Source organism: Neocloeon triangulifer, unplaced genomic scaffold, assembly GCF_031216515.1.
Source record: "Neocloeon triangulifer isolate White Clay Creek 2 clone unplaced genomic scaffold, ASM3121651v1 ptg000014l, whole genome shotgun sequence".
NCBI lineage: Eukaryota > Metazoa > Arthropoda > Insecta > Ephemeroptera > Baetidae > Neocloeon > Neocloeon triangulifer.
Genome location: NW_026775556.1, coordinates 6,215,019 through 6,238,023, shown reverse-complemented (window position 1 = coordinate 6,238,023; position 23,005 = coordinate 6,215,019). Strand labels below are relative to the sequence as shown.

The window sequence follows — 23,005 nt, the reverse complement described above, 5'->3', positions numbered from 1 at the left end:
ATGAGAAGTAAAATAGTATTTATTCAATCCACTCAAGAAAGATATTAATTGAATTAATTACAAATTTGAGTCACATTAAGAATTAAAAAATTTATTCCTTTAAAGAAATTGTGAATTATGCATCATTGAATTGTTGTCCTAATTCTAAAATCCTCTAAAATCTTTTAATTGAACATATATGCTTCCTTGCATTACTTTTATTATTAAAAATTTTTGATTACAAGCAGATTATAAGCTATCAAACAAATTTTCTAGAATCTGCTCGCTCTCAGAGATAGCAGAAGAACTCATAATTTTTTGTAGAGCGTCTTTGCTTTCAGTGGGCTGTTTAGGGTTTGCCGTAGAACTGTGCATTTTCTTCCTGGAAGTAAACAATTTACTTTTTATTTATATAAACTACTAATATGACAAAATATTTACTTGTGCACATGCATGGTTGTAGACTGGACAAAAGTTTTGCCACAGACATCACAGGTGTATGGTTTCACTCCCGAGTGAATGCGCTCATGACGAATAATGTGGGAGATGTGGGAAAACGTTTTACCGCAGTTGCCGCAAATATATGGCTTCTCATTTGCATGAATTCTGCAAATAATTTAATAATTATAATAATAAAAAACAATTTTTGAAATCAAATACCGCTTATGAACTATCAGATCACTTTTCTTGAAAAATGCTTTGCCACACTCGGAGCACTTGTGAGATTTTTCGCCAATGTGATCACGTCTGACGTGTTCCTACAAATATTGATTTAAAATATTTGAAATTTGAACTTCTGGTTAGGCGAAAAAATAATACATTGAATGCTTGGTTTGTATTGAAGCTTTTTGGACACAAATTGCACAGAACATTTCCAGTCTTTTCTGTGTGATGCGCCTGAATGTGTTTGTTCAGAGACGACTTCCAGGCATACGCTTGGCAGCACACAGAGCATGTGTATTTTTTCAATTCAATATTATGTGTAGCTGAAAATAAATAAGTGCAAAATATATAAATAAATATCACCAATTTCAATTCTACCTAAATGCTGCTTGAAATTGTGCATTTTGTTAAAAGTATTTCCGCAGTCTTCACATTTGAACTTTTTCGTCACAGCAGGTGCCTCAGGATTTGGTCTGTTCACAGGATTTACTGGCTCTTCAAAAACTTCACTTAAAATTTTCCCTATAGGTTCTGGAACAGCTTCAGTGGCGTCCGGTAGAATCTTGTCGTCCAAAGAGAAAATGTAATTCATGTTGTATTTGACGTGGACAGCCATAAGCTCGCTCTGACCCTCTGCTTGAACATGGATGACCATTTCTCGAACATCACTGGCGGCAGGGTTAGGTATTGGCAAGCGTGTAGGAGAGGAAATCCTGCTTGCAGGCACACGAATAACATTATGTGATGGCTCAACAATGTCAGGTTTCACGATGAAATCTTCCTCGTCGGACATGTCTTCCTGCATGTCAAGCAATTGTTTCAGCATTAATCGAGTGTCATCTCCAATTGGACTAACACAACAGTGACTTTTAATTTCATCTATGGAATTAAACTTCTAAATTAAAAAAAAAAAAAACAAGAGAAAATCAGCCTTTTCATAACCAATTTTAATTGTGCTTGCCTGATTGCAACTTTTGCACAAAAATTCTTCTGCATTTGAATGGCTTTCGTTTTCATGGCTCTGAAGTTTCTGAACGTTTTTGAAATTCAGACCACATATTTTGCAATAATATTTTCTCCTGCAGCTTCTACCATCACTTGATATTCCAACCGAATCCTAATAGATGTTTATTAATTTTTGTGCCGAGTAATTTTAAACAACACTCACCTTGAAAACAGCGCTATCAAGATTGCTTTTGTGTACTAGTTTAAAGTGCTTCTTCAGCACAGCAACTGTGGTCATAACTTTGCCACAGCTGGGGCAAGGGAAACCATCTTTTTTATTGCCAACAGGGTGTCGCTGCAGTTTGTGGCTTTTCAAGGCGCTCACTTGGTTAAACCTGACTCCGCAAGTGCAGCAAACATATGGTTTTACTCCTAGAGATAAACACGCAGTTCATATTTATTAGATTAGTAATTAAATTTTTTCCAAACCTGAATGAAGTCGGGCATGTCGAATTAAGTTTGACCTATTATGAAATTGCTTTCCACAAATCTCGCAGATGTTCTTCATGATGCCAAGGTGAATGTTAAGATGCATTTTCAGGTCACATCTCTTGAAAAATCCCTTCCCACAAAACTGGCAAACTTGACTCCTCTCCTGAAGATGAACCCTCCGCTCGTGGTATTTGAGTTGGGCTTGGCGATCAAATATGAGCTCACATTTCTCACAAGAGAAGATCTCGCTTTCATGATGAGACTAAAATTTATATAAAAAAGGAGTTTTTTTACTTGATTTAAATTTCAGGTCCTCAATTATATACTTCTCTATTATGCTTTGTTAACAGACTGTGGCTTTTGAAAGGAAGCTTGCACAATTCACAAAACCATGCTTTTCTTTTGACATGCTCCTTGCAGTGGGTTTTGCAGTCTTCGACACTGAGAAATTGTGTTTCGCAAATGTTGCAGATGAAAATACTGTCATTGGTTCTAAAAATTGTGGCCCGGTCTTTGGAAGGTGCAGGCAAGACAGCGTCCAAAACTTTGAGTTTTGTTTCAAAATTAATGTCCTCTGATAAACTGGCAAGGCTGACGTTGTCAATACTCCCTGTAATACAGATATTTACAATATTTAATTGAGTTGTAGTTTATTATTATATTCACAGTGGTATTACATACCAATGAAATCGCTAACTCTTGGTAAAATATCCTGTGTATTTATTTTACCACCCGCACTTTGATTCCCAGAAAACTAAAAATATAACATATTAGAAAAAAAAAAGAAATTCATTAAATGATATACATCAATGAATATTGGCTCGGCAGTTTCTGTGTGGTGTGTCTGTCCGTCCTCAGATGTGAACGTGATGCACAAAAGTTGTTGTTGTTGGTCCTGAAGCTCGCAACCGTCTTCATCATGATTATCCTCTGCCTTGGAGATCCAAGTCAGCCTGGCTCCCGCCTCGCAGTTATTTGAACTAGGCTCATCTTTGTTGATACTGAATGTAAAAGTGAAATGAATGTGAATATCCATTGCTTTTTCCATTCTTATCTAATTTCAATGAAATGTAAAACCATCTCTAAATCTATGTAAGTATGAATGTATGTACCACAGACTAACTGTTATTCTGTGGTATGTATACCTACATTAAAAGCTCCTCAACATTACTGTTTTCTGCGTTTGTTAACATCTTCGATTCGTTTTACAATAAGTCATTTAGGTGCAATAAATGGATCATTTTGATACTTTCTCAAATAAAACCTAAACAACGTCCCCTGACTTTCTTAATACAAAACAAATTATTATAAATTGATGAATTTGAGGTGTGTTATGTTCAACACAGCCCAGAAAACGTACTACGTGGGCGTGGTTTGTTTATATTTTTACTCCATTAAAGTGAGGAGTATCAAAAGGAGTAGCGTATTAGGGACTCTTACTGTAGTAATTTGAACTTCCTATTGGTTCAACAGTCATCTCGTGACATAATACGATAATCTCCCTTACAATTTCCCTAGCAACGACTAAGCAACAGCCAGACTGAATTGACGGAAAGCAAAATACAAAACAAAAATCTAAATTCTAAAGAAAAAATTGGAAAATAACTTGGGTACCCAAATAACTGTATCATCTGGTAAAAAATATATTACACATAATCGCTATTTTCATCTAATCTTATGGAAATTTAGGACAACCTTGGGTGGTTTAATGATCATCCGATAGGATAGGATGGACGACGATTCCTCCGCAGACTCGAAGGGTGGCAGGGAAAGCCAAACATCTGGCTGTGAAAGTCTTGCAGGCGAAGGAAAATCTGGAGATGAAGAAGGACGATCTTCGAAAACTCGCTTGCCAACATGGTCCGGTTCCCTATGGCACGATGGAAACAGGAAGAGCGCTTTCCAACCTTACAGGCAGCAAACCACCATTTTAACCAATCTTCAACGAGGCAACACCCAGACGTTGACTCCTGTCCTTGAGCCCGTCGACGTCTCAATCCACCACAGGGCTGGCCAGGGAGAACTGACGGAGGATGACTTCGTGGAAGAAATCGATGTTGACGAGGAGGATGCCTTTGGATTGACGCCTCTTCACTGGGCATCTTCTTACGGACAGTTGCCCACCGTTCAACTGCTTTTGCAGAAAGGTGCCTCTATTAACAAGCAGGGCAAAGAAGGAGAAACTGCCCTCCATTTGGCAGCGTCAGGCGGCCATCATGACACCCTCAAGGTGCTGCTGTCCGAAGGAGCTAAAGTGGACGAAATTGATGAGAATTCCAATACGGCTCTGATGTACTCGGCACACAGCGATCATCCGCACTGTGTTAACGAGTTGCTTCTTCGAGGTGCTGATATTACTTTGAAAAACATTAACAATGACACTGCCCTTGGAATTGCAATTAACAGAAGTAGTTCGCAAGCCCAAGCTGTGATTGAGAATCACATCATTAGTCTGTTGACCCTGATTAAATAAGTTGATGTCAAATTGTGCCAATACTATTATCTTTTATTACAAATAAAATATTTATTTTACCCCGATTTGTATTTTTTGTTAACACAGGTTGTGACACAAGCAATTTAATGTAAATAAAGTAATTTTATTATAATGTGTAAACATGAAAATTAAGTTGTTATTTTATTGCTGCCCAATTTTAGTTGATAAATTAAACATTAATTTATTAGCAATTAAATTTATTGCAAAATATTTTGGAAATATACACAATGGAAAATAAAAATCATTGCTCTATTACGAAACTCATGACGCACTGGTGTTGTTCATGGCATTGATTGTGAATAAACGGAAAAATTAACTTCCGTCATGTTCCCCAGGATCACTGGGCATGCATACTTCAGGATAAGATTCCACAAGATCAGTTCCTTCTTCTGAGAGACCACAGTCAGGGAAGTCCATTCCATTTTCACTATAAACATTAACAGAGTCGTCTTCTATAAGTGAAAAAAATTAGAAAAATTAAAATTAAGTTGTAAATTTAATAAGCTACCATCAATCGGTTCCATTTCAGTCGATAGAAGGTCATTTGGGTCAGGTATTTGGGAATGGTCATTCAAAGTGTCGCTTTCATCGCCAAGGTCTTCTTCTTCCATGAGACTTTCCACATGACTGACTGGTAAAGATTCTTCTCCATCGTCATAGCCCTAATAAATCAGTATTTTAGTTAAGAATTATAGCTTGTAAAAAAAAAAAAAAAAAACATTTCACCTTTCCAATTCCATAGTCCTCAGTTGGTTCCAGAGATCCGTCTTCATCATTGCTATCCATAGGTTCTGATTTGATATCCTGATAATAATATTTTAATTTCTGATCACAAATTTAAGACCATTCGGATTACCTCAAAAGACACGAGCGGTGTAATTTCTATGCCTGGTGATAAACCACGCAGACTCTCGGCAATGTTAGGGTCCATTCGAGGATGTTTGTGAGCAGGAGATTCTTTATCTTCTTTGTTCTTCGTTGACTGAGCGGTTGTTGTTGGTTGACTTGAGGTAGATTGTTGAGGCTGAGAGGGTGCTTGGCTTTGCTGAGGAATGAACTTTTGCTGGACAGCTTGGGCAGGCAAATCTGACTTCTTTCTTTTGACAGCAGGTCTAGGATATTTAATAATATTAAAAAATTGTTAATTTAAAATACTAAGGATAACCTACCTTCCATCCTTCTTCCCACCCGTACCACCAGGAGATCCAGCCAAACCTTTGATTTGCAACGATTCAGCCGCAGCCAAGAGTGGAGCTAACTGCTCGTGCTCAACGTTGACCTCGCCTCTGTACATGAAGTCAACAATGGCTCGGAGAGCCCAGTAAGGAACATCTTTTGGCATCAGGATGATAGGGTGTTTGCATGGATTGTCGCTCAGAAGGCGTTCTAGATAGGGACTACACGAGGACAGCACCACCTGAGGGCAAAAATGAAATTAATAAGCAACTTTTTTATAATTTTTTATTTATTTTAAATCAAAAGCTATTATTTACCTTGTGGCACTTGATGATGCGACCTTCGCAGGCAAGTGTGACATCGACAAACTTTTCCTTATACAAAAGGGTGGGGAACATGGTCTCCATGTTGGAGTGGAATGAGTTCCAGCGCAGACACACTTGCTGCGGCTCTGAGTCATCATTTTCCACAATCGGCTGTTGAGACACAGTCGCTTTTGGTTTTGGAGCAGCCTTGGGTGTCTTCGGCTGTTGAGGTCTTGGCTGCTGCTGCTGGGTTTGCTGTGGCGAATCCAGGTACGGAGGGGTCATTGCCGAAGTTGAGGGTTTTGGCAGGATGGGTTTGGTATCCCGTGAGGTCATTGACTGGGGAGCACTTAAGAGGTCGCCCGACTTGAGTCGCTGCACCACCTGGGCGCTGTTCACCGCTGGCCATGATGCCTCCGAGGCGCCTGGAGTATCTTTAGGAGCTGAAACAAATTTCAATTCATAAATTAAAACAGAAGATAAATAGAAAATTCATTCAAAATAATGATTTGATATGAGATCAGTTAAACCTATATAATAATGTGAAATGAATCCCCAGTTTAAATTTGGTGTAAATTTTTAACTAAAAAATTTGAATTAATGAATTTCATTCAAAAATTTCAGACCAATTATAATTCTTTAATTTTCCTACCGAAAGCGTGGAACACGAATTCAATTTCGGGGTGTCTGTTGCGAAAATCGTTCCACCACGACCTGCCTGGTCTGCCGTGGGCAAAGGGGTTCTTATTGCCCGAAAGCCGCCTTTCCACGACCTCCTCGATATTATTGAAGTTTAAAATAACCCCTTCATAGGCCATGCTCGCGAGTACGCGCACCAACTCATTCTCCTGGGCCTTCGACATGACAAACTGCGGCCGGTTGAAGTCGATTTTGGTCTTCCCGGTGACCACATAATGGAGGGTGGACTTGGGGATGCAAAAGTAGTTGGCCGCCGAGTTCAGGTTCATGCGTTTCTCCTGCACGGCCCGGACAGCCTCCTCCATGTCCTGGCGTGTGTAGTTGCGGCGGACACGGCCCATCCGCGACTTTTTCGGCTGCACGAATCGCTGAGACATGCTCGGACATAAACAAGTCTAACTCGGTTGCGACGCGCACTGGTCTCCTTTCGATCGAGCGAAAAATGTGCAGCTGATGTTTGGCACGTTCGCCAACAGGTTTCCCAACCGAATCACGCACGAATACGCAAAAAAGGTCTATGCCCCGCGCTAATCACAACAGCACCTAAGGCAAAATAGGCCCGACTCATATGTGTGCGGCACAAAAACGCTCGGGGACTATTGATCGGAATGTGTTGGGGGAATCGGAGTGGAAAAGGAGTCTGTCAAGTTGGTGGCATTGCGGAAAACCTTGCGTCTCACACAAAAACACGCGATCAAGAACACGAAACCGCGGAGCAAAACCTGATATTGACGGCCAATTAATTAATTCCAGGATTTTAATGAATTCAAAAGAAATTTTAAAAATAATTACGCAACATAAAAAATAGGAAAATATAGAAAAATACAACAACTCGGCTGAATAAGAAAATGAAAAATTAAATTTAAAGCTAGAATTAAAAAATTAAACAAAATCAATTATGTATGATAAGTTTAGACCTCTCTTAAAATAGAACAGAACAATTAATTTGATTAAAATAAAATTGTAACCGGCAACGAATATTCTACTGATAAAAACTGACTGGCTTCGATAAAAATATAAATGGCCGCTTTTCCGGCTACGGTTGAATGCGATAAAAGTACCTATTGAGGATGTTGTTTTGCTTTTGGTCCGCTTGACCTGCGACTCCTCGTTGTCGCAAACGTGGAGCCGGAGGGTGCTGGTACCCTGCGAGCTGTCTTTGTACGAGTAAACCTTGAAGCAGAGGCTGCAGGCCACCACGCCTAGCACCAGGTCGCCCGAGTCGCGCATCGCAATCCGCCCGAACTTATTCCACACCTTGCTGACCATGCCGCCCCCGCCCTTGAACTGTGTGACCACCGCATCCCCGCTCAACAGCATCCGCTTCACGTACATCTTGCTCTCGTTGTCCATCCTCGTCCTATCGAAATTCGCACAATCCGCACAATCGGCACGTCAGCGCGTCTCTATCAAACCGCGATCCGACGCGAGTTGGGCCAGCCAAGCGCAACCGAAAAGAAACGAATCCAGCTCGGTTTGTGTCGGTTAAACCGGACGGGCGTGTTCCGGTCGGCTGGCCGGCGTCAATCGCAAAACAAGTGGCAGCCAGCTGCCCGCGATTTACGCAGAAAAAATTACGCGAATTATAAATAAACCCTTTTTCGAAACGCGTTATGCTAATGTTAAGACGATCGTTTGTTTAAATTTTTAAAATTTCACGACATTTAAATTCGATATTAACATCATTTTATATTTTTTAGTTATCAACTGGGCACGCTTATCATGGATAAAAAGTGAGAGACTTTCACAATTAATCATTTTAAGTTTATTTTCCTTAATGTGGTCTTTTGTAGATTTATAAATATTTTCTTTAACTTAAACAAAAAACTGACGAAAAAAACAATGATGAGAGAAGCTTTAAATTAAAGCATCACATATAATCCACCAGAAATAATAAATTTTTTAGAAGCATCAAAACTTGTTTTTTTTTTTTATATATATTAAAATTTCTGAAGCACATTTTTTTTCAAAAAATCGCTAATAAGATAATTTAATAAGCAATTGGAAAATTTTAAATGAAAAATATCACTGTAGAACAATGCAAGAAAAAAGAGTGAAAAAGAATGATGTTTTAGGACGATGGAAGTTCATTGAAAGAAACGGTCACTAAAATTAAATTAAATTTTAACTGATTTTAATCATAAAAAGCAAGTTTATGTTGTAATCCCAAAAGCAATTAATACAATTCTGTTTTACGAATTCTGTTTTTAAATAAGAAAGGGGCTAGAATTTACATTTCTAAAAATAGTGAATTGCATACTTGGCCGGGATTGATAGGGCGGGTGGTTGTGAGAGTTTTGCCCAGTGTTGGGCTCGTAGATGACCCTTTGCCTGTCTGGGTCGGTTCGCAGGTGCGCGCGACATGGAATCGCGACCCCGCGCACCACGCAGCGCCAACGGATGTGGTTGGCGTTGGCGCTGTGCACGGAATACTCGTAGCCCTTGAAGCTCAGTTTGACGCCGCCGTGCTTGGTCGGCGAAAACTCCATTTTGCACTTTTCAGTTTGAAATAAGGCCACGGCAAGAGAGAAAGAGAGACTGTTTTTGGCCAGCGAGAGAGAACAAGGCTGGCCTTTGCCAAACGAGCAACGTGTGCGCTTCGGATGTTTTGTTTGGCAAAGCAGCAGCCCATCAGTTTGCCAAACAAACGCATAGCTGGCGTTGGCATGCAGCGGCAAAGGCATACCTGTCTTCCACATGGGGCGAAATCCAAGGGGGAGAAATCTTATAGGATAGAATTGACAACCACCACAAAAGATTTGGCCTTGGAAAGAGGAAGAAAGAAAGAGAAAGCTAAAAGCATGCAGTGATATTTTTGGGAAGAAATAAGAAGAAAAAAAAATTAAATTATAGGCCCTGAATTATTGCCTCGTTAAAATGACTCAATAGTATATAAAGTAAATTAAAAAAAAAAACTAATAAAGGTTCAACTTTATAATTAATTAATGAAAATCTATAAATTTAAATTTCACAAGACACAATCTACTCTGCAATAATTAAAACTGAAAATCGTAAGCACACTAACAAAAATTTGGAAAATTTCAATTTCTTATCTTTTTTACTTAATCCCGCTTAATCCAAGTGGCAGCAAATCAAATAAAATTTTGAGGAAATAAGTTTGCTTGGAGTAGGCAAGGCATGGAGCGATTTCATGAATTCAGCTGCATTCCTTTCCACAAAGCCATTTCCGGCATTTCCTGCCTTCAACCTTTTGCCATAATAACTTCTTCACCAAATTCTCTCTCCTTAAGCACATGTCAAGGTTTAAAATAAATAATTTTCAGATGAATTAATAAAAATATCCCCTATTGTGATTTAAAACCTTAATTTGCAGCGCAATATTAAAAGCAAATATTTTTCTTCTCCACAGTCACGGGAAAAATCATATTAGATTTAAAAAAAAAGTGTTAAATTAAAATACAAAAGTGGCAAGCATAACGTTTAAAAAGCGATGAAGCAATAATTTTTGCAAAATAAGAGAAATCCGAATCAACTCAATTTTTTACTGCACTTGATCATTGCAAAAAATTAAAATTTACAGTCTTTCATTGACCTGAAGGATCTATTTGTTATCTTCATGATTATGCTTAGATTTACAAGCAATGGTTGGATTAATTTTTAAAACCTTAAGGTTGATACTTGGTGTTATTTTAATTTTGTAGTTTGGATCTAATAATGTAATAAAATTGTCGATTGATTATTCAGAGGTCAATTATTTTTGTTTCAAAACTGGTTCCAAAGATGCAAAAAATCAAAACCAAATTTTTAATCTTAAAAGAGCTCTTGCGACAGAAAAAAAAATTTAAAAAATTCCCACGAAAACACAAAATTGGGCATGTGCTCGAATTTGACCTACTTTCAACTGAACACATTATTTTCTGATCCCCTCAAAATTCGCTCGATTCCCGTTTAACAAAATAACGCGTCCGTCCGGACAAAAACACAAACGGGTGTTGGGAATTGTGGGTCGTCGCGGACCATAAAGCGGCATGCGAAAAAATAATATCAACTTTCGGCACATGCGCGCGTCCGACGTGGTGCGGCGTCCGCGGCGCGACAATTTACGTACGAAGCACGAAAACAAACGGAATAAAAATGCGGGCAAGGGGCACGTGTGTGCGAGGGTCGGACGGTCAGGGACGGGATAGACTCACATCCGTGGTAGTGGAGGCCGTTGATGCCGACTATGTAGTTGGCGAGGGTGACGGCGCGGCACTTGCAATTGAGGTTGCGCCGCTGGCACCGCCAGTAGGTCTTGTTGTTGTCCGGACAGTGTCTGTCCTTGTGGTAGATGTAGCCGAGCGAGTCAACCAGCCGGATCACTCCGCGGGCACTCTGGACGAAGAGGCCGTGGCTGAGCGGGTCGGACGCATCGTACTCTGCGAATTCCTGGTCGGGCCCTTCGAACTGCTCGAACGAATCGAACGCTTCCTCCTTGACGGCCGACATTTTCTTCGACACACTGCGCTCTCGGCAAGTCGCTCGCTCGGCAACGCGGTGTATCGACCCGAAGTCGAACGGCGAAAACTGCCGAGTGCCGACATGGCGACCATCGGCCCGCCTTCTCGCCGAATACCGGCTCTCAACTCGCTCGCGCCCCCCACCACCGCCCGATCTGCTCTCGCTGCCACCACAAAAACCAGCCAGCACGCGGTCCCTCTTATTTATTTCATTTTTCCTCCCTCCACCGCCTGACACACACGCACAGCCCTGTGCCAAAAAAATGCGAAAAAAATGCACTTTTTCATCAGCGACATATTTATGAGAATTAAATAAATTTCATGTCCTCTTTTTAGTGGAAAAAATATAATTAATTTTAAGATTTTAATTTATTACGTTTAATAAAAACAGAAAAAAAAATCAATTTTGTTATTCACTAATTTTTCCATAATACGAAATATTATATAACAGAGAAATATTATGTATTCCGAAATTAAAAAAACCAATAATTAATTCATATAATTTCAGAATAAAAATATTGTAACTGATATAATAGTATGACGAAAGAAAAAAAATTTAATTATTTTAATTTTTCTCCAGAAATATATTTTTTAAATAAAAATTGGAAAGTGCGAAGTGCAAAAGCTTCAATTTAATGAATATTTATAGGCGTCACGTTAGAGATGATTATCATTTAATTTTATAGAAATATTTTTTTAATAATAATAAATATTTCTTAATATGAAATATGGCAAAATATGGTTTGCAACCAAACATTATGTAATAAGAACTCAATTTAAATTTAATTGTTTATGTAAAAGACATTTCACATGATTTAAATATTTAAGTTGAAGATGAAAACAAAGTATGACAGTGAAAGTTTAAAATTTAATATAGTGCGCAGAAAAATTACGTCGAAATTCAAAATTAAAATGAATTGTTACATTTCATTAAGAGAATTAGAGAATTTGGATTTCTTTTTTTAATAATGCGTCAGTTGAAATTTGAAAATTTACTATTCAAATATTAAATTTTCAATTTTATTTGTTAATTCTACGGAAAGTTTTTCGGATTAAAATAATTTGCTTTTTAACAGTTATAATTAAAATTGGTAATATTAGATTTTATTATTAATTTAATTTGTTAAAAATTTGAAATACGTGAGATAAGCTAAAAAAATATTATTTGAATAAAATTATATTTGAAGTGTAGAGCGCAGCAACAAGCAAGAAATAAATTCTCAATTTTCGTGAAATAAGGTTTTCATCAGAAAAATAAAAACATGATGAGATTTGCGGCTTTTACTTACTGGAAAGGAGGCCGGAAAGAAAGTGCTCGTTATCTGCTTCCAGTCGCTGATTAGGTCGTTTTAGAAGACTAGCTGAAAAACATTAAAATTTAAAACAAAAAGAAAAATTTGTCTTTATAGCAAGGCTTCAAATAAGTTTTTGGAAATATAATATATCAATTTGATAAAATTTTAAAAAAGATTAATTTAGAAAATGAATAATAATTAAATATTCAAAAATATTTTACTGGGGCTCATCAAAATATCTCAAATTCATAAAGACATTCATTATATATTATTTAACTAAAAAAAAATATGAAATTCAAATTGTATGTGTTTATATAAAAAAAGGAATGAAAATATTTTATTATTTATAAGTGTTTTCTCACCTCTGAGGATTTCACTATGATTGTCATTGATGTTTGCTGGCGATGACTGTTCACCCATGATGGTGTCCATGAGCGAGTAATACTGCCAGGCTTTCCGTGCGAAACTCTTTGGACAATTTTCGTACTGTTCTTTTAGCGAACGGTACTTACTCTTGAACTTTTTAATTTTGAGTCGACACTGCTCGGCCGTTTTGCGAATGCCCTTTTCCTTGAGCGCCTCCGCAATGTCCTCAAAGATGTTGTGGTTTCGGAAGGTTCTCTTCAGGTGGTTCTGCACGTTCCGGTCGCCCCAAATGTTGAGCAGCTCGACCACCTCTCTGTCCGACCACCGGACGGTGCAGATTTCTGCATTTGGATTCATCTTTGGTACGGTAAAAATTATATCACAAAAGTGAGAGGAGAAACGGCGGACGACCCGCGAGGAAAAATTAAGTACGTGTACGATCCTGTGGAGTCAAAAAGTGGGTACCATGAATTTGGACACGACGCAGCGACCCGACGGCTCCCACTTGTTTACTTCTTCACTGCTGATCGTGCAAATGTGCAATCCGCATGCGTAAATTTTGAACAAGTGGTGCCTTGAGTGGCGCGCGCCAATAATAGCGAGAGAGATTGCTGGGGGAAAGCAGGGGATAGGAGACGTGTGGTGTAAACGAAAATCCTCTAATTGTCTCTCGTTTACATTTTTTTTCAGTCAAATTTTGTTTTGAAAAATTTAAAAAATTGGCATAACAACAACTGCGAATTGGAATTAAAAGCAGATAATAATTAATATCATTAAGTGGCGGTTATTTTCTTGCATTATTATTATTTTTTTAATTTTTGCTGTGAGATGTGAGATTTGTATTTCCAAATTCAACATTATTATTGCAGAACATAATTATACATAAATATTGAAAGTGTCATTATTTTTTTATGTACACATTAAAAGTAAATTGACTAATAATTTTTTCCATGAAGACAATAATATTTTCTTAATAACCTCAATTTAATGTTTTAAATCATTTACCTATTTTTTATTAATTTTGTACAAAAAATTTAAAAAAAAATTATTTATCGAGGGAAGCTTATTTCTCTATAGCGGTGAACAAATGTTGAGGAATCCATCAAAACATTCTTTGAATCAGAGTTACAAGAATGATTTTTCCCACATCAAAGTGATGGTATATTCTGAACGAATTTAATTTAACTGTGTAGCTCAAAAGTGAAAAAAAAAAAAAATTATATTCAAGCAAAAGGAAAGTGGATCCGACCACGCAGGAGAGCCCGTTGTATTGGAGTTGGTCTATAAATTTGCTTGCTCGGCGATTTTCATCTCAATCAAAGTCCTGATATTGCAAAGTGAATCTGGGACGCAATGTTGTACTAACAAAGGAAGAGTTTATCAAAAACTAAGACACCGTACGTAAAAGACGATGATCAGTATTGGCCTGAATGAAGAGTTCTTGCAGGACATATGCCAAAAGCCAGATAAAAATTATGTTGTTCTCAGTAGAAGGATATCTCGAATATTTCATAAGCTAGGGAAATCGCCCCCAAATTTGTCAAGTAAACTTATGTTAGAAAAACATGTTCATTTATTAGTGATTCAAGTTAAAAATATATTTGGAATTGTGCATAAAATTTTACAAAATGTAGCCAGAAGTACATTTCTGCATTCTCACATAAGAGACACTCTTATGTCATACGACAATATTTAACATTCCCTGCAACGAAGCTTCAAAATATAAAATATAATTTTATTTTTTGATTAGAGCTGATCTCAAAGAAAAACCACACAACCTTTTCAAAATTCTCATTTTTGCATTTTAATACAAATTTTGGAATGTATTAGAGGCAAACCCAGTCAGTATATGAAATCGTTTTTATCATCAAACTTTGAAAAACACTTAATAGAAAAACATTTCACGCGCATTTGTGGATGTGGATAGAAAGAATAATTGCAAATTCTAAGCGAGCCTATATGATTATGACTAGTGCTCGTGAACTTGATTTTCCTCTGCATACATATTACGGGTCCATTTATAAAATCTCAAAAATAAGCATAGTAATTCACTTAGTTAGAAATAATAATTTTACCATCAACTCTAGGTACTCTTTTTCCCATTACTTATTTATTAAAGCTAGGCATCTACTTTGCTGTATCTGCAAAATGCCTGCAAATTAAATGCATTGACTTCAGGTGCAATGCACAAATTATGATTTTCTGATCCTATAAAGCAACAAAAATAAACTGGATTTTCCAGCGACAGTTGTTGGAATGAGTAAGAATCACTAGTGTGTTATCACCATTCACAGAATAATCGCACTAACATTGAGAAAAATAAACATCAAATGATATATCAGCAACGGCACATTATCATTAATGCCCTTACACTCTGAAATTTAGTCAAAATTTAAATTTCCTTAAAACAGAAGCAATTTTACGCTTTAAATTTGCTGGAATGTCTTGAAACAGCCAGATTACAACTTCCACAGTGAAACAAAGAAAGTGACAACTAATAATACAGCAGTGCTCACTTGAAAGTTCAAACCCTGATGCAGGCAAAAAGTTCATGGCATAATTGGTTGTACTGGAGTTGATCACCAGAAATTCTACGCACTCGGAGCCCTCTTGAGTCTGCCTCACCAGACACAGTGAGTTCAACCTGCACACCCCCAGGCCCTTGAAGTGCGAGGCCACTTCTATCCGGGGTTTCGCCCACCACTGAACCCCTGGCCACCAACTGATCCCGAATACCTTTTAAAATGTCATTCACGCAGGCTTGCGACCAAATCTCCGAAAGTGTCACCTCGAAAGACCCCGAAGAGGTTTTCTGCAACTCGACCATGGGGTGATCTATAGGCGAAGTGTGGCTAAAGGTGTTCAGGTCATCACTTCCTGTGTGGTACAACTGGGCAGGCGAATTTGGAGGTGGAAAACTGTGTCTCAGGGAGTCAGTCTTGGCAAAAGCCTCCTGTCTGTAACGAGCGTCCTGGTGATTTTTGTGGTGCATGTTGTTGAAAACGTTGGAGTTGTTGTTGGAACTGTCACTATTGCTCAGCTGCGGCTGTTGCACTTTCCCGATTCCTCGGGTGATCGAAGGACGATGTGGGTCGCACGAGCTGAGTACCGATGGAAGGATGGTTGAGAATTCAGTATAACCGACAGCTTCGGGCGTGCTGGTGTCACTCCCTGGGATCGTTTCGCCCAGTTCGTCAGTGATTGAAATTTGAGGGTTGCAGAGGATTTTGTTGAGAGGTCTAGATCCTGGAAACATGGAAGGAGAATGTTCCATCACATCTTCATTTATGCAACTAAGGCCAGGTGGTGGTGGGGAGCTTCGATGGTGTTGGGGGCTTGAACAGAGTGCAGCTATTCGAGGAGACAAAATCGCAACTGAAGGGTCCTCCGGAAGACCTACCAAGAGATATTTACTTCTTCAAACTCTTATAATTTTATTGAAAGATTTTATGATAAAAGTAGTGATAGTGAGAGTTTGGATTGAAATTGAGAGGAAATTCTATAAAATTTTTCTGGGGATATGAATTTGTGGAATTCATGAATTTTATGAATACAATTTTATAATACCTGGAGAGGCTCCTCTTGGCTGCTGTTGCTGCTGGAGCTGGAGGCGTTGTAGAGTTTGAGTGATGTAAGCGTTATTGTCAGAGGACTGGCTGTAAGCGTGGTGAGAAGGCGAAGTGGGAACAGATGCACCGGGGGACGGAGAAGACGGAGACAGCGAAGGTGGTGAACTCAAGGCCATTTTGTCTGCTATGTGCTTCAAGTGGAGCATTTGCTGTTCAGCATGGCTCTGTGAATCTGCCAAACCACTATTTTTCTGTGGATAAGATTATCGTTAGTAAAATTAAAATAGTTCAATCAAAATTCCAATTCTTACTTGCAGCTGATAGCATTCTAGCTGCAAAGCTTTGACACTTGCGTCTAAGCATGGCTGGGGGCTGCACGAGGTACCAGGACTTGAGGTAGCTCGGTGGTACTGCAAGGAGGAGGTGCAACCTTCACTGGCTCTTCGAACAGGGCTGTAGCGTTCTAAGGGAAGGTGAAGTGTGTTGACTTCTTTAAAACTGTCTCGGCCTAATAAAATTTATTGATGAGAGATGCTCTCATAAGCCACAGTTTTTGTACAAGACAAGAAATGTTCAATGAGAAAAATGTGTTCTACTAGCAGGGTTCATACATGGCAATAGGTAAATTAACGTACGGTTGGTTTCTTGGACTGTTGCTAGGCCACTCCACTTTGTCCTTGGGTAAGACTTAACTCTGGTTGCTGGGATTTGTGGAGGCAGCATTGTGTTTGGCACAGTGTACTGCCTTTTCATGCGTGCCTCGACTTCCATAATGACTTCTCTACTTATCTCTGGTGGGTCGATGCAAAACAAAAGCGTAACAAACATGCAATCAAGCAAAATAAATAAAAATGAAATAATAAAATCAATGTATAATAATAAAATATCAAAACATTAAGGGAGGAAGAGTTGAACAAAAAGTGCAAATATACTTTTCTATGCTAACAATAGGAACATGCAGATTTACATAGGGTCGATTCTAAGTAGTGTGTTAACATCAAGTTTTTACCTGGTGGCCTCTCGGCCACAGTCGAAAGTCCAGTGCGTCTCACTCGACTTTTGCGTTGAGACTCTTGTGCATCTTCATCTAATGGAATGTTGACTGTGTGCCTCTTGGAATTGCCTCGAACTTGCAGGTATCTTTAAATGGTAAATAAGTCATATTTAATTATCCTAAATTAGGAAAATAACAAATTACCGAGCAACAGCATACATATCTGGAGAATCTTCTCCTGATCCAATAGGTGCTGATAAATCACTTGGCTCAACTTGAGCTCCATTGTGGGATGGTAAGGGTTGTGACCTCTGTGACACAGTTGGACTTCCTGGTTGCAGGGGCTGCAGGGACAGTTCAATGTGAGAGCAGTAAATATTTTAAGGTGCATTTTACATGTGGCAATTGTTCTTGGCTTCCTGGCTGACTCCACGCTCCTTCAACTTGACGCTGGAAGAAAATTTGCAAATTGGCTCCGCCGTCAGATGCTCTGCGACCAAAGTTTCCAACTGATAAATAATGAATTAGATCTCCAGAAAGGTGATTTTTTTTTAAATACGTACAAGCGCCCATGACAGATGGAGGTTTCAGTAAATGTTGATCTTTAATGCTGAAGTTTTGTGGTGGTTGATTTTGCACCAAGGGAAGGTTTTGTGGCAAATTTGTGTTTGGTAGCATACTAAGCGTTGGTGCGCATATGTTGTCAATAGCCCCTAACTTCAGATGTGCCTCAAGCACCTGAAAAATCAATAAAGAAGGCAAAAGTTAATTTTAATTTACGACATAATTTTTTGACTCAAAACTTTTGATCGATAAGCATTTGAAGAGAACAATATAGAGATCATTGAATAGCAAACAATTTAAATCATATTAAAAATATTTATTGTTCTCAATCAGTACTCACATGCTCATGCACAGTATCACCAGGTCCAACAGTGTGCCTTCGTACTGCCAGGTATTTGTCGCCTTGGTTGGCACTTTGTGTTTGAATATTGGCAGCAGTTGCTGGGTCAACCTCGGCAATATCTGTGAACTGCACAACAATTAGTAAGTGCTAAATTTGCATTTCTTATCAACAGACTTTTTCTAAGAGTTGAGAATCGTTAAGTAGTAATGATGTAGGAATATGGGGCATTGAAACCAAGGGAGATCCTCCAGAACTATCATCCTCGCTTGCAGGACTTCGATCGACAACTCCTGAAAAATTAATCAATAAAAAAAATAACAGTAAAATCAAATGTCCCAAACCTGTAGTAATACTGGCTTTGCGTTGCGGCTGTGGTGCCACTGGAGTTGAAATTGAAGACAAGGATGTTTGTTGGTGCATCAGGTGATGGCGTTGCTGCTTCTCAAGCTTATCAACCAGCAAATGGTATATGGCACTAATATGATCAAAATTCTTTTGCTTCACACTCTGCAATTGAGATCAACAAAAAATTTTATAGATTTGTGCAGCAAAAAATTATAGAAGTCTATCCTTCGAACAAATTTTTGGAGCTTAGCAAATAAGAGTTTTATTTAAATAACCTGAATAATTAGGTCTGAGGTGAGTCCTGGAAGTTGGAGCATGTGTTCGACAACTAGAGAATTCAGTGGATCCTGGCTATCAACTACAGCCATTTGCCAGGCCCATTCTGAAGTGAGTAAAAGTCTATCTCTCCACGGATCATGAATTCCCTGGAAAAAATTATATAAAAAAAAAAAAAATAAAACTAATCTCTTCCAACCTGGATCATCCATTTGTGTTCTAAAATCTGAGGGAGGCTCAGTCTTCTTTCAGGGTCCACAGACAACATATTTAGAACAAGAAGCTCGCAATCTGCCAATCAGAAAAGTTGAAAAATGGAAAAACGCCACTTTTGGACTTGGTAGTTACCACTAGACATGAAATAGGGTATTCGAACTTTTCCGTCGATGACTCTGGCCTTGAGGTTTTGTAGAGTATCGCCATCAAAAGGAAGTGCCCCACAAACCAGAACATACAAAACAACTCCCAAACTCTGTAAGTAATAAAATTTTTTATGTTGTGTATTTATTTATGTAATTAAGTAAACAAACCCAAATATCAGCTTTTGGCCCATCATACTGCTTGCCTTCAAAGAGCTCTGGTGCTGCATATGGTGGACTTCCACACCAGGTAGTGAGCATCTGGCCTGGATGGAAGTGGTTACTGAAGCCAAAGTCTAAAGAAAAACCACAACATCACTTGTTTGCATTGGTCATATTTTAACGACAAAAGAAATTACCAGCTAGTTTGATATCATTTCTCAAGTCCAGCAGAAGATTTTCTGCCTTCAAATCTCGGTGCACAACGTGGTTCTCGTGCAAATAGTGAACAGCAGCTACAATTTGGTGGAAAATTCTTCTAGCTTCAGGTTCAGCCATTTTTCCATGATTTACCAAAAAGTCTGAAATTAAAATTGGATTTAAAATTTAAATTTTTTCTTTTTTAAATATACCAAAAATTTCGCCTCCACTTGCAAACTCGGTCACCAGGTATATCATTTTCTCAGTTTCCATCACTTGGTACAAGCGTATGATGTGAGGGTGTCGAAGTTTGCTCATAATTTGGATTTCTCTGAATATTTTCTTCAGATTCTCCTCGTCCAACTTGGTCTTGTCAATTATTTTGATGGCAACCTGCGGACAAAGGCAAATGCATTAGACCCGAGAAAAACAAACTTCAGGGAATCTTGAAGAACCAGCAGTGTGAGGCTCGGCACCTAATACTTTTGAGGCATATTTCCAACGCGCGCGTTATCAGTCAGTTTTGAGACGCACAAAACATTCGTTTACAGCACAGGGGGTTTCACAAGAAGCCAGTGTTGTTTTTATCAAATGCTTGGGCAAATATTTGATTTTTGTTCAGCACGAAGAAAATTTGCCAGCGTTTACGTTACATAACTAAACAATATAATATCCTTAAAAACGATTGGATCAAAATTAATTTCTCTGGTTGTAATGTAAATTGTTACACAGAAAACTCTCTCCAATACATTATGTACTTTATCTTTCGAATAATTTTATTCTGACGAGAAAAGCAAATACACAGAGCGGATTAGTCGAGAGAAAATCAGATACAGCCGCAATTCACAGTCCCGCAATAAATAAATTGGTGGGTGACACCAGCTGTGCACAAATAAATTAATCTGCTGTGTTAGAGACGACGCGACGAGAGCGCGCGTCTCGATGAAAAATAAAAATATAAATTAGGTCCAATGAGCTGCGAAAAGACTCGGCCCTGAATCGCACAGTTCCTGGGAGGCAGTTAACCTTGCCGAACTGACAATTAATGAACGGTCAAAATTTCAAGGCTTTCGATCCGCGAGCGCCTGACCGAGATGAAACGGGACCCTGAAAGAATTCTGGACTTGGCCCGACGACAATAATTGGGTGTCCTATCTCATACGTACTTTGGTGTTGGTGACCACATGAGTGGCGAGTTTCACCACGGCGAAATTGCCCTTGCCGATGGTCTTCTCCAGCTCATAGTAGCCGACTCGGACCAATCTGTCGACCGAGTGGCTCGAATCGGCCGCTCCGGGCCTCCCGGAGCCCGAGCCGGATGCCATTTTCCACCGAATGCCGATTTCTATCCTTGATTTATCATCCTACTGGGCGATCGCCGTCTCCGTTTGTAACTGTAACTGACCGAGTAGTTTTTTAACGCTGATCACCACTGCCTGGTGCTGGCTGGCTGCTGCTGGGCTGATATTTACACCAGTCTCCCGTCAGCACCTATTGATGATTGGTCGAACTATCTTCACTCACATTCACAATTTGACAAGCCAGAGGAACGACGAAACACAACACGTCCTATGAGAAGAGGCAAAAGGTATTAAAAGTGGTGGGAGCCGCTGGTGTACAGCCAAGGGCGCCAAGCAGATGCTCCGTTTGAAAGTTTACGATGGAGAACGGAAATTGGCAAAAATTCATTCTACCTGCAAAGGGGGTGTGGTGCCCAGATATGTTACGTTGGCAGCACTGTCACAGCATATGATCATGATCTTGGCCTAAAAAAAAAACTATTTAACAAACCCCACGAACCGGAGTTTCATATTTCACAAGTACATATTATTGTATTATTTGTATTGTATTGTTTATTTTTTAAAGGTTATTTTATTGTGCAAGGCATTATAACTTTGTTCTAATTTTTATAAATTGTCTGAAATTTTAATAATCATTCTTTGCAGGACTATAATTATAATAAAAAATGATGAAATCATCCATCGACGCTAGTCTTGCTTGGAGACACCTGAGTGGTATTATTTGTGCATACAAACCCCCAAGAAAGTCTATAAGCCAGTTGAAAGAGACAGTGAAAGCTCATCTTAGCAGAGGTTGGTTATTAAGGCTGACAAGAATTCGGAAAAAAAATTTTTTATGTGCGTATAAATTTTTTTATTCCAGATTTAAATAAAATGAAAGTTCGGCCTCCCACACCATACGTCTTGATAGACACGGATCAAAAGAATCTCGAAAAAGCGATTGGCGTTGAAGATTCTGTGAAAGTCATCCCCAGTTATTCAGACAACGTTTTAGTGACTGGTCCTCGGTATATTCGGGAAGAAATTAAGTGCAATTATGTGCATGGTCTTGGATTCAAATCTTCAGGCGTTATGCGTAAGCCTTTTTTCAACTTCATAATTATGTTTGAAAAATATTAATAATATACAAATCAGTTCTTGGCATTAATGGAGGATGCAGAGCTGTCCGGAAAAAAAATTACTTCCAGCTGCTCAGAGTTTACCAAATAGGGGTGAGATTAGGCTTAGAAACAAACACAGGCTGGTATGACGAAGGCATGGGCGTTGCGAGAGCACCTTTCAAGCACGTTCCTCCACAGGCCATCAACACAGTCTTGTCTGCTTACCAAGCATCTCACATGAGGACTGCTTTTGAGTATAACTGAATATAAAAAAAATTAAAAATATTACAAAAATTTGTTAATTTAGATTAGCTGGCGTTTTGCCTGACAGTCAAGAAGCCTTCGATTTAGCCACCCAAGGGTTAGTCAAGCCAAAAACAGATCAAGGATGTGTGATTTACAACGCTCGACTTCTTGACTTTCGTCCACCAGATTTTACCATTGGTATTTGATTAAGTGTGTATAAAAAATCAATTAATGTTAACGTCTCTCTAATAGAATTTGTCACACTGAATGAAACTGAGGAGTATTTTCTTGACCTTGTGACTGAACTAGGGAGAAGACTACGTAGTACAGCTGCGACCAGATTCATCAAGTGCATTCAAATTGGGAATTTTGGTGTAGAGCACTCATTAAGTACACCAGAGTTGAATTTACAAAATATCTTGAAAAATATGAGACTCTGTTGGAAACTGACTAAGGAAAATAAGGAATTATTTGACTTGCAAGAACTTGAGGATATCAGTGAGGAAAAACTTGATATCTATGAGAAAATGACATCATAATAAAATTGTAGTTTACATAAATTTGTATCTCAATGTTTATTTTATTGTTAAGATCACAACTGTCTGGAGGCAAATATTATTTAATAGTGGTATTTTCAATTGAAATAGAATAATGGAAACGCCCCCTTTCAACCA

At 38.6% G+C, this 23,005-nt stretch overlaps 5 protein-coding genes across 13 annotated transcripts; 2 read left to right on the top strand and 3 right to left on the bottom strand.

Annotated features, from left to right (window-relative positions):
• Positions 1–94: 94 nt before the first annotated feature.
• On the bottom strand, positions 95–3,457 carry LOC132201797 (zinc finger protein 493-like). The gene is made up of 12 exons (XM_059628271.1): positions 3,229–3,457; positions 2,885–3,080; positions 2,761–2,833; positions 2,406–2,689; positions 2,077–2,341; positions 1,811–2,019; positions 1,604–1,759; positions 1,021–1,537; positions 799–965; positions 640–737; positions 421–585; positions 95–361 (listed from the first exon to the last, which is right to left on the bottom strand). Exons 1-12 carry the CDS (start codon positions 3,270–3,272, stop codon positions 229–231), a joined length of 2,307 nt encoding a protein of 768 aa, XP_059484254.1. The 5' UTR covers positions 3,273–3,457; the 3' UTR covers positions 95–228.
• Positions 3,458–3,559: 102 nt separating this feature from the next.
• LOC132201801 (ankyrin repeat family A protein 2-like) lies at positions 3,560–4,701 on the top strand. Its single transcript, XM_059628286.1, has 2 exons — positions 3,560–3,713; positions 3,769–4,701. Exon 2 carries the CDS (start codon positions 3,809–3,811, stop codon positions 4,550–4,552), a length of 744 nt encoding a protein of 247 aa, XP_059484269.1. The 5' UTR covers positions 3,560–3,713; positions 3,769–3,808; the 3' UTR covers positions 4,553–4,701.
• A 52-nt stretch (positions 4,702–4,753) lies between these two features.
• On the bottom strand, positions 4,754–13,396 carry LOC132201800 (protein tramtrack, beta isoform-like). Of its 6 annotated transcripts, XM_059628281.1 has the most exons (8): positions 12,871–13,396; positions 12,503–12,574; positions 6,067–6,497; positions 5,743–5,990; positions 5,430–5,685; positions 5,300–5,377; positions 5,082–5,235; positions 4,754–5,025 (listed from the first exon to the last, which is right to left on the bottom strand). In XM_059628281.1, exons 1-8 carry the CDS (start codon positions 13,229–13,231, stop codon positions 4,886–4,888), a joined length of 1,740 nt encoding a protein of 579 aa, XP_059484264.1. In that variant the 5' UTR covers positions 13,232–13,396; the 3' UTR covers positions 4,754–4,885. The 6 variants fall into 6 exon arrangements, with proteins under 6 accessions (XP_059484264.1, XP_059484267.1, XP_059484263.1 ...); XM_059628284.1 differs by lacking the exons at positions 12,503–12,574; positions 12,871–13,396 and adding an exon at positions 10,908–11,350; XM_059628280.1 differs by lacking the exons at positions 12,503–12,574; positions 12,871–13,396 and adding an exon at positions 9,014–9,336 and having other exon boundaries at positions 4,754–5,022.
• Positions 13,397–14,425: 1,029 nt separating this feature from the next.
• LOC132200751 (serine/threonine-protein kinase SIK3-like) lies at positions 14,426–21,220 on the bottom strand. 3 transcript variants are annotated; one of them, XM_059626437.1, is made up of 18 exons: positions 20,851–21,219; positions 19,897–20,077; positions 19,684–19,845; positions 19,496–19,620; positions 19,314–19,437; positions 19,165–19,256; positions 18,965–19,114; positions 18,686–18,851; positions 18,519–18,634; positions 18,342–18,470; positions 18,001–18,175; positions 17,834–17,946; positions 17,642–17,781; positions 17,453–17,583; positions 17,079–17,234; positions 16,755–16,951; positions 16,442–16,694; positions 14,426–16,270 (listed from the first exon to the last, which is right to left on the bottom strand). In XM_059626437.1, the coding sequence occupies exons 1-18, from the start codon at positions 21,007–21,009 to the stop codon at positions 15,399–15,401; spliced, it is 3,441 nt and encodes a 1,146-aa protein (XP_059482420.1). In that variant the 5' UTR covers positions 21,010–21,219; the 3' UTR covers positions 14,426–15,398. The 3 variants fall into 3 exon arrangements, with proteins under 3 accessions (XP_059482420.1, XP_059482421.1, XP_059482422.1); XM_059626438.1 differs by having other exon boundaries at positions 14,426–16,120; XM_059626439.1 differs by lacking the exon at positions 17,079–17,234 and having other exon boundaries at positions 20,851–21,220.
• A 159-nt stretch (positions 21,221–21,379) lies between these two features.
• LOC132200752 (pseudouridylate synthase TRUB2, mitochondrial-like) lies at positions 21,380–22,897 on the top strand. 2 transcript variants are annotated; one of them, XM_059626440.1, is made up of 6 exons: positions 21,380–21,504; positions 21,631–21,777; positions 21,848–22,060; positions 22,120–22,339; positions 22,393–22,529; positions 22,584–22,897. In XM_059626440.1, exons 2-6 carry the CDS (start codon positions 21,651–21,653, stop codon positions 22,868–22,870), a joined length of 984 nt encoding a protein of 327 aa, XP_059482423.1. In that variant the 5' UTR covers positions 21,380–21,504; positions 21,631–21,650; the 3' UTR covers positions 22,871–22,897. The 2 variants fall into 2 exon arrangements, with proteins under 2 accessions (XP_059482423.1, XP_059482424.1); XM_059626441.1 differs by having other exon boundaries at positions 21,498–21,550.
• Positions 22,898–23,005: the final 108 nt, after the last annotated feature.